We start from the raw sequence: 15,933 nt of genomic DNA on the forward strand, positions 1-15,933 counted from the left end.
GGACTACAGTGTGTTGCCCATTAAAATGTGTCCGGGAATCACTGTTTTTAGATAAATCGCTGACTTGAATTTGTTCTTCCCCTCGTAAACAGATGACAGTTTATGGAGCGTTTCTGCACAGCGGCGCTTTCTGCAGGAACGCCTTCAATCTGCTGGACCTGCTGGTCGTCAGCGTTTCTCTCACATCCTTCTTCCTCCAGTGAGTAACCTGCCTAAAATAAACACAACTTAAGGAAGTCAGTCGGACTGCTGCTGCGGTAAATACAATAAAAACTCTGTGAGTGCTGCTGACTGCTTGCTGTGAGTCTGACTCTGTGCCCGTACTTGATTCCTTAAAATGCACAGCTCCAAAAGTCTGTCTGTCTGTCTGTCTGTCTGTCTGAGTGTCTGTAACAGCGTTTCTCCTCAGTGGCTGGAGCAATTGATCTGAAATCGCATCACCATTAGCATATGAACACACCTAACATAACTGTGAAGCCCGTTTGTCACTTTCACAAATCGTATGCTGTGTATTAGCATTTTTATGGTGTATCTACTATCTATTCTGCATCTAGCATGAGGCTTATCTATTCTGCATCTAGCATGAGGCAACATGTTTAACCAGCTGTGTGTGTGTGTGTGTGTGTGTGTGTGTGTGTGTGTGTGTGTGTGTGTGTGTGTGTGTGTGTGTGTGTGTGTGTGTGTGTGTGTTTGTGTCGCGGTGGGAGGGGGGGTACGTCTGGCCCTGTTACGGATGTTGTCCAAAAATCACACAGATCGATACACAGTATCTCTGTAGCCATTAAAGGAAACTGGTATTTCTTACACTGACGCTCCTACATATTATCATGTAAGCACCAGTTAAAGTTACTTTCCATCCCTCATTGTGCACAGTGCACACCCCATAACCCACACACTGCACATCATTTCAGAGCTCATATTGGTCAAATGAATAAAATAATGCACAAAGTGAATCATTTTCAAAATGTTTCAAAAATAGCAAGTCTCTCAGCAGATCTCCAAGCTCACAACACGTCACAGTGAGAGATGTGAGGTTGTAGATCAGATTTATTTATGTTTTGAAAGTAAAGCACTGCTTCATCACACAAGGCCGTGGCACAAAAGTAGTGAAAACAGCTGATCTACAAGCACACAACGCCTCGCACCCGCGAGGCGTTGTGTGCTTGTAGATCTGCTGTTTTCACTAGTTTAAATCATTTTAAAAATGATAAATACAAAATAAACGGTTTTGGACATACAAGGTTTCCACCCGACAATGACGATATGATGGTATGATGATGTGGGCATGAAGAGCAATCCCTGAGTGGATAAGACTTTGCAGGTAGCGCTCTCTAGTGTTCAATAAAGGGAGTTTATTCACATTTCTACATTTCTTTCTGCTTTTTTCACTTTTTCACCTTTTCTCTCATATAGTTGTATTGGTGGTATAATTTATTTGACTTCATTGTTCTAAATGGTACACGTCGTTTGCTCTCAGCTCAAGTGCCATCTCTGTGGTAAAGATCCTCCGAGTGCTGCGAGTACTGAGGCCCCTGAGGGCCATCAACCGAGCCAAGGGCCTCAAGGTAAGCTTGCCAGTTTACAGTTTACAGTTTAGGCATTTAGCAGACGCTTTTGATCCAAAGCGACTTACAATAAGCAGATAATACATTACTATAATAACAAGATAACATGTCAGAACATCAACAACAATATAACAAATGCATAAGAATATCAATCTAAACAATAAAAACAGTAAAGAGAAAAAGAAAAACAAAAAAATGTTGACTAGCTTCATGTAAGGACATTGAGTCTGCTTGACCTGCTTGGTTAGTTGGTTTGTTTGTTTGTATTTCTTTCTTTCTTTCTTTCTTTCTTTCTTTCTTTCTTTCTTTCTTTCTCTCCTCTCATACGTTGAAAACATTTGTTAGGGCAGTGGTTCTGGGGGCACGGTGGCGTAGTTGGCAGGGCTGTCGCCTCACAGCTAGAAGGTCCTGGGTTCGATTCTTGCGAAAGTGCCTTTCTGTGTGGAGTTTGCATGTTCTTCCCATGTTTCCTAGGGTAGATACCCTCACGAAAACATGCAGTAATCTGGTTTCCTGCAGCTCCTGGTTTCTATACTGCCTCCCCCTGGCCAACCGGGGCTCCACAGGCGTGGCAGAGGGAGAGCAGAAACCAGGATTACAGGTTAGGCAATTGGCACCGGGTGAAAAAATGGGTTACTAAATCGTGGGATAAAAATTATTTAAACAATGTTCAACAGTTCAAGGATCCCCAATTGGGTGATGCATTAGGGCCACAGACCCCGATAACTATCACAGTGTAGGCTATACGGTATGTGCGTTGGCTCTCGCCAACGTGCCTGGCATTTTGGCTGACTGGTCAGCGTGCATACCTGGCAAATCGGGGTCCCAGGTTCGCCTCCCGGCCGTGACGCTACATTGGTGGCAGCGGTACAGAGAGGAAGTATTAATCCTCGGCGGCGGTGTAGACCTGTCCGGCTAGTAGTCGACGACTGTTCCCCCCTGAGTTGCGTTTGAACCCCCCGGTTTCAAAGTCGATCTTAGATCCTGGCCGGCGTGCGTGGTCGTGCTTCCAGGTAGAGGGGACGACTGTAGGCTATACGGTATGTGCGTTGGCTCTCGCCAACGTGCCTGGCACTTTGGCTGACTGGTCAGCGTGCATACCTGGCAAATCGGGATCCCGGGTTCGCCTCCCGGCCGTGACGCTACAACAGTTACAGACCAGCGTAAGGGTCCATTTGGTCCATATAACTATCATCAATAATTAAGCCCTTGGATCCACCTTAAGAACACTCTGAGAACCACTGTGTTATGGAACATGAATGTTGGATGTACAGTATGTAAAACCTTGTGTTTCTCTGTGTGTTGTCAGAATGTGGTGCAGTGTGTGTTTGTGGCGATCCGTACCATCGGTAACATCCTGGTCGTCACGTCGCTGCTGCAGTTCATGTTCGCCTGCATTGGCGTGCAGCTCTTCAAGGTCTGACTGGACTTTATTAAACATACATATCAAACAATAGCGCATAATCAGGGTTGGATTTGTTAAAAAAAATTCGTAACTACTTATTTATTTACGTTCCCTCATTGGCCAAATAGCAAAATATTGCTAATCTACAGGCTCACAGCATGTCGTGATGTGACGTGTTGTAGATCTTCTATATTTTCGATTTTTTTATCTTTATTTTTTTGTCGCCAGGGTTAATGTGGTTAACATACATTTTAGGTGTGATATTATCTGATAAATCAGACAATCTTTCCCAACATGAAATGTATGTATTTAATTCATTCTGACCAGATGCAGGGATAAAACATTAACCCCACTGGGGGGGGGGGTATCAAAAGCAGAAGCATAGATCCCCCCACATTCCCCCCAGCAAATCCAACCCTGCTCATAATGATAGTGATGATGACACAGGTATGGTAAAATGGTATTATATTATGTTACAGGGTAGATTCTTCTGTTGCACAGATGAAGCCAAACACACTCCGGATGAGTGCAAGTAAGTTAACTTTGTTCTTTGCTTCTCTTCTACATTACAGCATTCAGTATTTACAGTGTTGTAAAGTAACTAACTACATTTACTTAAAGGAGTAGTTCACCCCCAAAATGACTTTTTTTCTATTGATTAGTCACGCCATGGAGACTAGAGTTCAATAATATTTTAAGTTTTTTGTCGCATTCCTAAGACAAAAATGTGATAAGAATAAAGTTACCCCCATTCGTTCCGGATGGGGACCCGTTTCGAAACGGGTCCCCATCCGGAATCAATGGGGGTAAATTTACTCGAATCAAATTTTTGTCTTAGGAATGTGACAAAAAACAAAAAATATTATTGAACTCTACTCTCCATGGCATGAGTAATCAATAGAAATAGAAATGTTGATGTATTTGTACTTCCAATTCCAATCCAATACTTTTACTTACTTTTACTCCACTAGATTTATTTGAAAACTTTAGTTACTAGTTACTTTGCAGATATAAATTATAATATTTTAATCTACGAGCTCACAACGCATCGCGACGCGTTGTGAGCTTAGATCTTGTAGAGCTTGTAGATCTGCTATTTTCAAACATTTTGTACTTTTACTTTTGGTACTTTTAGTCCATTTTGAAGCCAATACTTTTGTACTTTTACTTTTGTACATTTTGAATTCTGGACTTTTACTTGTAACAGAGTATTTCTACATTGCAGTTTTGATACTTTTACTCAAGTAAAAAAATGTGAGTACTTTATCCACTACTGAGTATTTAACATCCGTCTCTTGACAACGTGTAAGAATAAAAAAAATGCTGATAGCCTACATTGTCTGAAGGAAACCGAACAAAAATGTGTTTTATTCTTTATGTGCCTGTGCACCAGATGATGTAACAACCTTGTACAAAAAAACGACACACTGTCGTGCCGCATCTACGTATGTGGTGCGCTTCTTGCCTTTGCTGGCTGTGCCCTGGGTTGATTGATTTTTATTAGACAAAAATGGAGAACAGTGCAAGTATAGTCAATACAATTGAAATGTAGTACAGTACAAGTACAGTTAAACATCCTGCCTAAAAGGAACATCCCAAATAAGACCTTTTACGGTCTTTTTTAAGTTGGAAGCCCTCTGTATTTAATTCATGGACATAATAAATAGCAAGCAAAGAAAACATTCAATAATATCGCAGTTATAAAAACACTATGTACAGGATAGGGGAAACAAGGAGGTGGGGCTAAGGTAAGGGGGTCACTTCTGCTCACTTCTCGCCAGTCTATGGGAGAAGTGATAACTAGTTTTCAGGGCAGCTTTGAAGGATGCCAGCGAGCTTCATGTTTTAAGGGAGGTAGTCAAGGAATTGGCTCAGTTTGCTTGCTACTAGTATCGGGTGGCTGACGCAGTGCCCTGCCAGCCTCATCCTTCTCTCTCTCTCTCTGACTTTGTACTGTGTTTGAACATCAGGGGAACCTACGTGGTCTACAAAGACGGTGACATGAACCATCCCATGGTGAGAGAGAGGATCTGGCAGAACAACGACTTCAACTTTGACAACGTTCTGCAGGGGATGCTGGCTCTGTTCACCGTGTCGACGTTTGAAGGCTGGCCACAGTGAGTACACCTTTGGCTTTAAAACTTTTAGGCCTAGGATTATTTATTGCTTTAACTATTGAAAAATAGCAGATATACAAGCTCACAGCGCGGCACCGAGTTTTTTTTGTCTTTGAATATATCTTTGAATATATCTTTATAAAAGCGAACATTTGTAACTCAAATATTTGCTTTTGGGGGGGGGGGTCCCTGGGACAACATATTTGTGCCAAATACGTGTAATTTTGGGGGTCCTTGACATGAAAAGGTTTGAGAACCACTGATTTATAGAAGAAGGATTTAGAAGACATTTATAGAATGGGGTCAAAAATATTCAAAGAATTTTTTTCAAAAATAGCAGATCTACAAGCTCGCAGCGTGGCACTCAGTGCTGCGCTGTGAGCTTGTAGATCTGCTATTTTGTAATAGTTAGCATTAATTAATGGTTAAAGTGGTTTCAAATCTAAAGTGACACAGATTTGTGACACAAATCTGTGGCTTGAACACAAATTTATGCTTGAACACAAATTTTGTGTTCAAGCATAAATGGCTTTTAATGTTGTGTGTCTCAGTGCCGTGGTATCATCCCCAAATTGTTAGTTGCACTCTAATAAAAACGAAAACATTCTGTGTGTGTGTGTGTGTGTGTGTGTGTGTGTGTGTGTGTGTGTGTGTGTGTGTGTGCGTGCGTGCGTGCGTGCGTGCGTGCGTGCGTGCGTGCGTGCGTGCGTGCGTGCGTGCGTGCGTGCGTGCGTGTGTACAGGCTCCTTTACCGAGCGGTTGATGCCAACGCCGTAGACCGAGGCCCAATCTACAACTACCGAGTGGAAATATCCATATTCTTCATCATCTACATCATCATCATCGCCTTCTTCATGATGAACATCTTCGTGGGTTTTGTCATCATCACATTCCGAGAGCAAGGGGAGGCAGAGTTCAAAAACTGTGACCTGGACAAGAATCAAGTTAGTTTTTTTAGATGTTTATACAGTGACGTTTTGTTTTTATCATCAAAATGTCATTATTCGTGAAAAGCTAGGGCTGTCACAATTATTACATAATTGTCTAATCGCAATTATTTGAGAAATGTTAATATAGTTACAAACACTTTCAAAAAGTAGTGGAAATAGCAGACCGTAGTATAAAATTGTGTCAGTAATTTCATTGTGTATTTAAGTTATGTGTCATGATTGCCATGTGCAACTTCAAAGCCTAAAACGCAAACAGAAATGTAATTGTCAACAACAAATACACAATTAAATCATTAATCGCAATTATTTGAGTGACAATTGATCGTCATGTAAAATGTCATAATTGTGACAGCCCTACGAAATGCAAAGAGCAAAACTAAGCAAAGTTCTACTTCTATGGTCAGGAGCACGAACATCCAGGTCCAGGCACAACTGTGAATCAGGATGGGTTAAGGCTGATGTAACATAGTGTCCCTATTCTGAGGCCCACACATTTAGTGAAAGAACCCAACATGCAGCTTTTAGATCTACTTTTTGCGGCGAAGACATTTGGTGTACTGGGAACTTGGGAAAAACTCTACACCCTTTGGGGACTCTAGTAAACAAAGAATATAGAGTTTGGTTAAAATATCCTAAGACGGTCATGACAAGTGTATTTACACACAAACTCGCTTGGCTGCAGTGCAGGTTCAGAACTTGAATTTCTATATGGTTTATGTTTCCACCTCTGGGAACATAAACCAGCTGCTGTATTGAAGTGAAATTCACTGTGTAAAGGAATGGAATAGTCTTGGCAGATAGTGTGTACGGTACAGTATAGATAGCTATACTGTCTCTAGTCAAGTTCTAAGAGTCTTGAGGATTCTGAGGCAGGCTGAATGCCCAAACGTGTTGGTGTTTTGTGTTCTCTCTGTCCTCTAAATAAAGGCTTTCGTTATAACTGCTGCAGGCCCATGCATGCACATCCACACTATTCCAACAATGTGCAAGATAAAATGATAGTCAGTTAGAAGGGAGTATACTGTATCTGCACACTGGCTTTTTTTATTCCTTTTTTTTCTCCCAAAGTGATTTAATATTTTACTCAAAATATATAAGTGATCATTACAGATGTACAGAGGCACTAAATATCACCATAAAAAGTTATTTGTTCATGTAAAGACCGAAAAAGCGCCCAATTTCTCAAATTGTTATAGGCCCTGTCTATCAAGCATTCCTTGCTGCACTTCATCTTCAATATGATAGATTTCCATGACTCCATATAATCCAACTCCAATTATTTGTTCCTCTTCTATCCCAATGCAGCGTCAATGTGTGTACTACGCGCTGAAAGCTCAGCCCATAAAGATTTATATTCCCAAAAACCCGTCCCAGCTCAAGTTCTGGAGGATCATCAACTCCAGCCAGTTTGAATACATCATGTTTGTGCTCATTCTTGGCAACACCCTCACACTGGCTGTGCAGGTAACATAAATATGTTAGATCAGTGCTTCCCAACCTGTGGGTGTAGCGCAGGGACGTGCTGGGCCCCTGATTCAGCCTGGGAAAAAGAGTTGGAGAGGCCTTTTTTTTTTTTATATATATATATTTCGTTGTTGTCGGGTGGAAACCTTATATGTCCAAAACCGTTTGTTTTGTATTTATCATTTTAAAAATGATTTAAACTAGTGAAAACAGTCGATCTACAAGCACACAACGGCGTTGTGTGCTTGTAGATCTGCTGTTTTCACTACTTTTGTGCAACGGCCTTGTATGACTTAGCAGGGCTTTGCTTTGCGAAAAAATTTATACATTTGAAACTTGGAGATACGAGGTTTCTGCCCGACAGTGACGATTTTCTTTGTTTGCCGCACAGTCCCCAAAATGGAACGAAGGCCGACATTTTATGTTTTCCTAATGGCCGGCCTGGAACGGACGGGAATGAACCGGCCGTTCGGGAGTTGTCCCGCTTTTCCCAATGGCCAGCACGTCCCTGGCCTAGCGTGTAGGCCCACCGATGGGCTGCGAGGGTATTGCAAGTGGGCCCCAAAATAATTGGCAGAAAAGCACTGACTTTTATCTTAAAGGATAACTTTAGTTTTTTACAACAAGGGTTCATATTTTAGATTGTAATTAAAGAATATAAAAGATGAGTGTTAAAATTATTTCATTTTCTTCTTTCAATTGTTTTAGAGATTCTTATTTCAGTGGTTGTACAAGTGGCTAAATATGTCATTTTACACAGAATAAGCCCATTCCCGAGAAACAACACAACCTTTCAAGGTTGGATGTGACGTATGGGGGCTAGAAGCTTGTTACTGTAAATAGCAATAAAGAAACTGCTGGCTTATTGTGTCTAAAAAGACATATTTAGCCACTTGTACGCATGCCCCCATGCGTACGCATGCCCCACATTTGTGCACGTTAAACACGATAAAACAATAGAACGAAGCAAATGAAAACATTTTAACACTCACTTTTTCTTTTCTCTAATTACAAACTAAAATAGATAAAAATAAAATGTGTTTTCATAGTGATACTAATAAAACAGTTGATTGATTGATTGATTGATTGATTGATTGATTGATTGATTGATTGATTGATTGATTGATGCTCCTGAAAATGCACGTGGCCCACCCATCAAAGTGGTCAGATGGGTGGACCGTGAACACTTTCCAAATTTCCAAAGTGGTTCAGGTCCAAGGTTCAATTTTCGGAAATGGTTGGGAACCACTGTATTAGCCATCGCATTTAACACTTGGTTATTTTATTATTAAGATATCGCGTACACCCCTTTAACATCATTCTTTTTCATGTTTGTTCCCTCAGCATTATGAACAGTCCAAAATGTTCACATCCATCATGGACATGCTCAACCTGATCTTCACCTTCGTGTTTACAGTGGAGATGATCATCAAACTGATGGCACTGCGAGCACATGTGAGCTTAGAAAAAAAAAAAAAAAGAATATTAATACAGTTACAGTAACAGTTGGTAGATGTAATTGACCATATTAATTCACAAGACTCACTCATTTTGTGATTGCTGTTTGATATGATTATGCTAATGATAGATTAATGATTGGTGGTCTATGCACAGCACTACTTCATCGATGCCTGGAATTCGTTTGACGCTTTGATCGTGGTGGGCAGTGTGTTGGACATTGCAGTTTCCGAACTAAGCGTGAGTTTGTGGCATTGTGGTTTTAGTTGTTGTGGTGACAGCAGTCATCATACAGGTTGCTGTAGATTTATAATAGTTTTTACTGTACACATTTAGTCAGCAGTAGTTATCCCTGAACGTCTGCATAAATATAAAATAACCATAAACGCTTATTACTTATTACTTAACCCTGTAGCAGACATTGTTTGTGACATTGGGATTATAAAATGTTAATGTTTTTTTTTATGTCTGTTTTCAACCCTCATCCTACATGCTGTCTGGAATCTTTGGAATGTTGATGTAGGGAGGCGGGGCCCATCCTGAGGTAAGAGACACACACGCACGGACACATGGACACACACTATTTAAGCTCCAGATGTCCTGACCTGCACTGAAGTTAGATTGTCTCATTTCACTCTCAAATTAATTAGCCTATACCCGAGGCAAAAAAAAATGACCAGTTGCCACTGCCTATGTCAGAGGTGAATTCCCATGTGCATTTTTAGAATGACTGGTCAACTGGCCCAGGAGAAAAATGGATGAGGACAGAATAACAAAATGACAGACAACCTTTTCTCCATTTTATATTATCCTCCAAACTGCATGTTTATGTCTAGAGAAGGAGAAAGGACGCAAAGACAATAGCATGCTATATGATTCACTGTCTGTCATCTCTTTTCAAATAGCATACTCTTTTACCAGTTACCACTTAACCTCAAACAAACATAATGATTGTTTTAACTGTTTACTCATTGTTACTGGCAGGAGACCGGCCTGTTTAAACTCCTGGGCTCCCACATGAGTTCTGAACTATTGTTCTTTTATACGCAGGGTGGAGGTAAAGAAAGCGGCAAAGTGTCCATCACGTTCTTCCGCTTGTTCCGAGTCTTGAGATTGGTCAAACTGCTCAGCAAAGGGGAGGGCATTCGAACGCTACTCTGGACTTTTATCAAGTCCCTCCAGGTCAGTACTGTATACTGGAAGTAATTATTAGTTTCTTACTGTATACTTAGAGGATAACCAAACCCAGATATGTGTGAAAAGTAATGTACTGAAAAGGCCATCTGCTGTTGGATGGTTTTCTAGTCAGGTGACTCTCAACTCAGTTAGTGACATCATCTGGCACCAGGGGTGGACTGGGCATCTGGCTTTATTTCTGAAGCGGTGAAAGCTGCTTCCAAGGAGTGGCTTTGTGTGTCCCATACATGTCCATATATGGTCATTCCAGTCCAGAATGAACAGGTTTTATCTATCCTGTACATCCAGAATATGTGTGTCCCGTCCGTCCCGGTCTGATGATTGGATGATTAAAAATGTCCAATGAGACCATACTTTGAAGCTTCACATGACAATTTTCTTTCTTTTTTTGAAAAATATGTGTGTCCCGTGCGTCCATAATTGAGGATTGGTCAAGCTTCACATGACAATTCGGCCCTCCAGATAAAATCATTCATTCATTCAGAATTCATAAAAATATAGAATTGAAGCACATAGAAAGTATAGATCTATAACACAGAAGAATGTATAGATCTAGAACACAGAGTTCATAGCTCTAGAACACATAGAATAAACTTTCACCGCTTCACTTCGAACCAAGGTTTGATTTTTTTTATATCGTTTCTTTTTTGGACACCATTTTAGGATAGTTACAGTCATTTTGGGGCTGTGCGGCCACTAAGTGGAGAGGTGCCAATCCTTCAGTAGCACCGGCCCACAGAGCGGAGAGACACATGATTGGCCCACTCGCTTGTCTATCATCTCAATACTGGCCTAGTAGCTCAATCACAGGCTAGGGACCCAGGACATAATAACAGCAGATAAGCCCACAGCGCGTCGATGCAGCGACACGTTGTGGGCTTGTAGATCTTCTATGTTCGGTCCGTGCAGATTGTGGTGGGCCAGTCTGGGCCAAGATGGCAGGGCCGAATCTATGTCCCAGTCCGGCCCTGACCACACTATAGTACATGTCTGACTTTATTATTTCTTTCCATGCATCGATCTTTCCGGATAAACTTTATTTTGCAGCAGTACTCGTCCCACAGTTTTGGTGGCATGTACTCGGGCCATATGTCAACGATATGTTGACCGGCTTCAACGGGCTTCGACTGGGTTCATTTTTTATTTATGTAAAACGTCCCTGGTTATTGGTAGTCATGGCAGCCAGTTCCCACCTGATGTTGTGTGGGAGTTTTGACTGCTCTAGACCGTACTGAATAACCGCTAGCTTACATAGCGTCTTCAGGCCTGGGCTTAAGTCTAAGACATACAGGTCACCAGGGGTGTTGTCTCCTCCGAAGAGGATGATGCGATCTCCCACCATGCAACAGCACACACCTGCACTACTCATATGAGACAGGAGGCGTTTCCCCTTGGTCTTAACCTTCTTCCAGGAGAGGGTCTCTGGATTGAATTCCCACAGATTCTGGCCCAGAATGTACAGCTGTCCATTGTAAACAAATGCTGATGAAATCACATGTTGTTCTGGAATAATCTGTTTAGGTTTGTTCATCCAGCAGTTGGTCTCTATGTCAAACACTCTGATGGTGTTGTAGTACTGACCCATCCAGCCCCCAAATACAACCATCTTGGTCCCGATGATGGTGGCAGAGTGACGACATGAATCATGAGGTGGAGTACCTCCGGTGTTAATTAAAGACCAGACCATTGTGTTGCTGTCCAACTTGTAGGTGTCATTAGTGCGTTGAGAATCCATGAATCCTCCATGAATATACATGACCTTCTCCAAGACACAGGCTGAGTGGTAGCCCCTCCCATCTGGAACAGTCCCAGAAACCCTGGGTTTGAAGCATACGTAGGTGTTGACATTAAATGCATAAAGCATGTTGCAATAAGGAAACCCTCCCCAGATGTAGACGGTATCTTCAATCAGCACAGCCGTGTGGCCCCAGCGCCCAGAGGGAACCTCAAGTTGGTGTTTTCCTCTTTTCACTGGGGCCACAGTTGTCCAGCGCAAAGACACTGTGTTGAAGATGTGCACACCCATCCGATCACTGTCCTTATCACTGACTCTTCCAAAGGCGTACACCTTCTGTCCAACTGTCACTGCAGCGTTGCAGCATCTCTTTGTGCCTTTCAGATGGATCGTCCAGTGGAACATTTTTACAGAACTGAACCAACACAGACTTATTCTTATTCATCAAGTTCTCCTCTGTAAAATAATGCAGTGCTGCTATATGTGCAGCTGCCACTTATGTGTTTGGCAGCACAAACGTCCCGCAAAGTGTGACCAATCCGGACAATTAATGACTATATATGGCCATTCATTTATTAGTGAATACATTTTCAGTTTTCACCCATTGACTTGAATGGGGAAAATTCAAATGGTAAGACAGAATTAATTAATTTGCAAGTGTGACTTGCGTCACGGCAACTACACTTGCAATTTCCCAGTCAAATTGCAAGTGTAGCAATATCATGGTCGGTGGGCCGACTATACAATATTTTTTTTTTTCTTATTATTTTATAATTTCTTTTTTGGACACCATTTTAGGATAGTTACAGTCATGGGCTGTACGGCCACTAAGTGGAGAGGGCCAATCCTTCAGTAGCACCGGCCCACAGAGCAGAGAGACACATGATTTGCCCACTCGCTTGTCTATCATCTGAATACTGGCCTAGTAGCCCAGTCACAGGCTAGGGACCCATGCAGGAGTCCTGCCCAAACATATAACAGCAGATACAAGTCCACAGCGTGTCGATGCAGCGACACGTGGGCTTGTAGATCTTCTATGTTCGGTCGGCGCAGATTGTGGTGGGCCAGTCAGGGCCAAGATGCCAGGGCCGAATTTATGTCCCAGTCCGGCCCTGTCTGGCTCCAAAACCAGCCAACAGCAGATTATTACCAGGGCAGCACACACGCTTAAACAGGACAGTTGAAGGTCTTATTTTATTTTGTATTCTGATTCCTCCTAGGCCTTGCCTTACGTCGGCCTGCTGATTGCTATGATATTTTTCATCTATGCTGTGATTGGCATGCAGGTGAGTATCCTGTACACATTGAATATGACTTTGCTTGATGCAGAGTTAAAGAGTTGAAATAGTAGTCTATTGCATTTCGTCGCTGTCGGGTGGAAACCTCGTATCTCCAAGTTTCAAATGTGTACGTTCTTTCGCAAAGTACACAAGCCCTGCTTCATCGTACAAGGCCGTTGCACAAAAGTGGTGAAAACAGTCGATCTACAAGCACACAACGCCTCGCGGTGCGAGGCGTTGTGTGCTTGTAGATCGGCTGTTTTCACTACAGTGCACGATCGTGACTAGAAGGATGCATTCCAGATACATTGTAAAGAGTGCTGTGTTGTGTTCTGCCCTCAAGCGGCACAGAAACCCATGACTATGTCCTGCTGGGATGGGAGGGGGGGCTCCCTGTGGTGCGGCCAGCCGACCTCACCTGTGTTTGTATGTTCAGAGTGGTGTGTGTTCTTTCTCCTCGCAGACGTTTGGAAAGGTGGCCATTGATGAAAGCACCGACATCAACAGGAACTGTAACTTCCAGACCTTCTTCATGGCTGTTCTGGTGCTCTTCAGGTGCGAAAGACCGAACAAGAACCTGACCTTTCAAACGGCGGCCATTCTGCTCTCACATCGAACTCAGGGTTCCTGTGTAGATGCTGTATTGGCCGCTGCTGTTCATCTGAGAGACGTACGCGTCAATGTGGCATTAATATTGACAGGGGCAGGCCATTAGTCCTAATGTAAATGCCCCATGTATGACTATTGCAGCAGTAGGTCTCACCACAATTACAACCATCATAACTTGTTGAATTCTCATCTGACTTTCAAATGGTTTGTTGCAAATGTCAGACAGTTATGATATAGCATACCCGTCAAATAAAGAAAATGTGGGTTTTCATACCAAAACACCTTATCTTATGTAGATAATAACAGTATTCTTTATAAAACAGTCTCAGGTATTTACTATAATATACAGTACAGCTCAGATATATTTTTCTGCAGTCATGGCCAGGTTTCCCTTCCAATATGGCAGTGACATAGATGTACAAGCATAGACTGTAAAGAAAATATGGACAGTGGAAAGCCATTGGTTTCTATGCTGCGCAAATGAAGCTTTTTTTGGCCGTTGTATGGGTGCCGCCATCATTGTAGAAATCAACGTTCATTGGTAGAAATGGTACCATCTCGAATGCTATTGGCTGCCAGCGGTCACGTGCAACCGCAGGGATGCATGGGACATTGTCTTGAGCTTGCCGAAAATAAAGCACACAAAGAAGAATCATCACAAGCCTATCCACGGGTTTCCAACGCCCCATAGTGCATTGCGCAGACGTTGTACCGAGCTTCCGGCGCCGCAGCCGAGTGTGATTTACAAGCTCACAACGGGTTGCATCTGCGACGCGACGTGAGCTTGTATGTCTGCTGTTAAACCGGAAGTGTGGTCCAAATAATCTCCAGTAAACTCCCGCGGAAACAGGTGGATAACATAAAAAATAACATAAATTGGACCATATTTTAACAAAACGCATACAGTATCATGGTGATTGAAATGAGGCTTTAAACTAGTGACAGTAACCATAAAGTATTTATGACAATGTTTATTAAGGTAAGAAAATCAAATGTAAAAGTTCAGGGGAAATGAATGGAATCCTATGGCTTCTGGTGCAAGAACAGCGCAACTAGCGGCCACTTCAGTTCTGTGTTTGCTTCATTTTAAATCGGGACAACTACACCCCTGTGTACAAGTCGACCAGCCAATGCACTAGTATCTATATGAATATTATGTCTATAACGGTTCCCACCCTGAGTGTGACATTAGAGCAAAATGGCGGCCATGATGCTAACATGGTTTGTTGCATTCTTCTCCTCCTTCCAGGTGTGCTACAGGAGAGCAGTGGCAGGAGATCATGCTGGCAGCGCTGCCAGGGAGACGCTGTGACCCCGAGGCCGACACGGAGCCTGGAGAAGAGTACAGCTGTGGCAGCAACCTGGCATACATCTACTTCATCAGCTTCTTCATGCTCTGCGCCTACCTGGTGAGACACTCTCCATTTTCTATTACGAAGAAATGCTACTGTAAAATGAGATCTGTCGTTAGGTTTTGTCTGTCTGTCTGTCCATTTTTCTTTTGATTGACCCATTTTAATGTGAAAGTTGCACATGTGCATTGATCATTGGCCATTGCCAGCAGCAGACCCAAGCCTGGTCTAGATGTAGCCTATACGGACTGCACCAGTATGTACATGTGTGTGGTCAATAAAGTGCAGAAGCATTCATTATAAAAGGGTTTCATCCAGGCCTGGAATTTCGTCATTTTAGGGGCAAGGCCACTTGGCCTTTGGTGTTTTTTGAGGGCACAAAGGCCAAATGCCAGGGCAGGAAGGTCATCAAATAAAAAAAGATTTTAGTCGATTGAAAGAATTTGTTGAATTTAAGGGTTAGGGATGATAACCTAATCTGCAGCAAAATAGATAAATTATGGTATTTACAATCTGATCAATGCTCAGCCCTGCACCAATCAAAGTCACTGGATTGGTTTAAAGATGGGGACTCGGGGGAGTTAAGATTTCAGAATCTCAACAAAAAAATCAAACCTTGGTTCGAAGTGAAGCGGTGTTCTAGAGCTATGAAATCTGTGTTCTATACACACACACACACACACACACACACACACACACACACACACACACACACACACACACACACACACACACACACACACACACACACATGCTCTTATGCAGTATCCGGCCTGACTCCTGCAGAGCCACGTCGTTAAA

The 15,933-nt window shown here is 42.5% G+C and overlaps 1 protein-coding gene across 1 annotated transcript in view; it reads left to right on the forward strand.

Moving 5' to 3' along the window:
- The window catches only part of cacna1fa (calcium channel, voltage-dependent, L type, alpha 1F subunit a), a gene marked incomplete at its 3' end in the record, with an annotated part of 62,610 nt that overhangs the window by 33,184 nt on the left and 13,493 nt on the right, over positions 1–15,933 (forward strand). Inside the window, exons 22-35 of the mRNA XM_080732954.1 lie at positions 93–199; positions 1,478–1,565; positions 2,875–2,982; positions 3,450–3,502; positions 4,941–5,087; positions 5,830–6,031; positions 7,343–7,501; positions 8,846–8,956; positions 9,116–9,199; positions 9,483–9,503; positions 10,010–10,141; positions 13,112–13,177; positions 13,635–13,726; positions 15,030–15,189. Of these exons, the coding sequence (XP_080589080.1) occupies positions 93–199; positions 1,478–1,565; positions 2,875–2,982; positions 3,450–3,502; positions 4,941–5,087; positions 5,830–6,031; positions 7,343–7,501; positions 8,846–8,956; positions 9,116–9,199; positions 9,483–9,503; positions 10,010–10,141; positions 13,112–13,177; positions 13,635–13,726; positions 15,030–15,189 (1,530 nt within the window). The remainder of the gene's footprint in view (positions 1–92; positions 200–1,477; positions 1,566–2,874; positions 2,983–3,449; positions 3,503–4,940; positions 5,088–5,829; positions 6,032–7,342; positions 7,502–8,845; positions 8,957–9,115; positions 9,200–9,482; positions 9,504–10,009; positions 10,142–13,111; positions 13,178–13,634; positions 13,727–15,029; positions 15,190–15,933) is intronic.

The sequence above is a fragment of the Nannobrachium achirus genome (assembly GCF_963921795.1).
Source record: "Nannobrachium achirus genome assembly, chromosome: 9".
Classification (NCBI taxonomy): Eukaryota; Metazoa; Chordata; class Actinopteri; order Myctophiformes; family Myctophidae; genus Nannobrachium; species Nannobrachium achirus.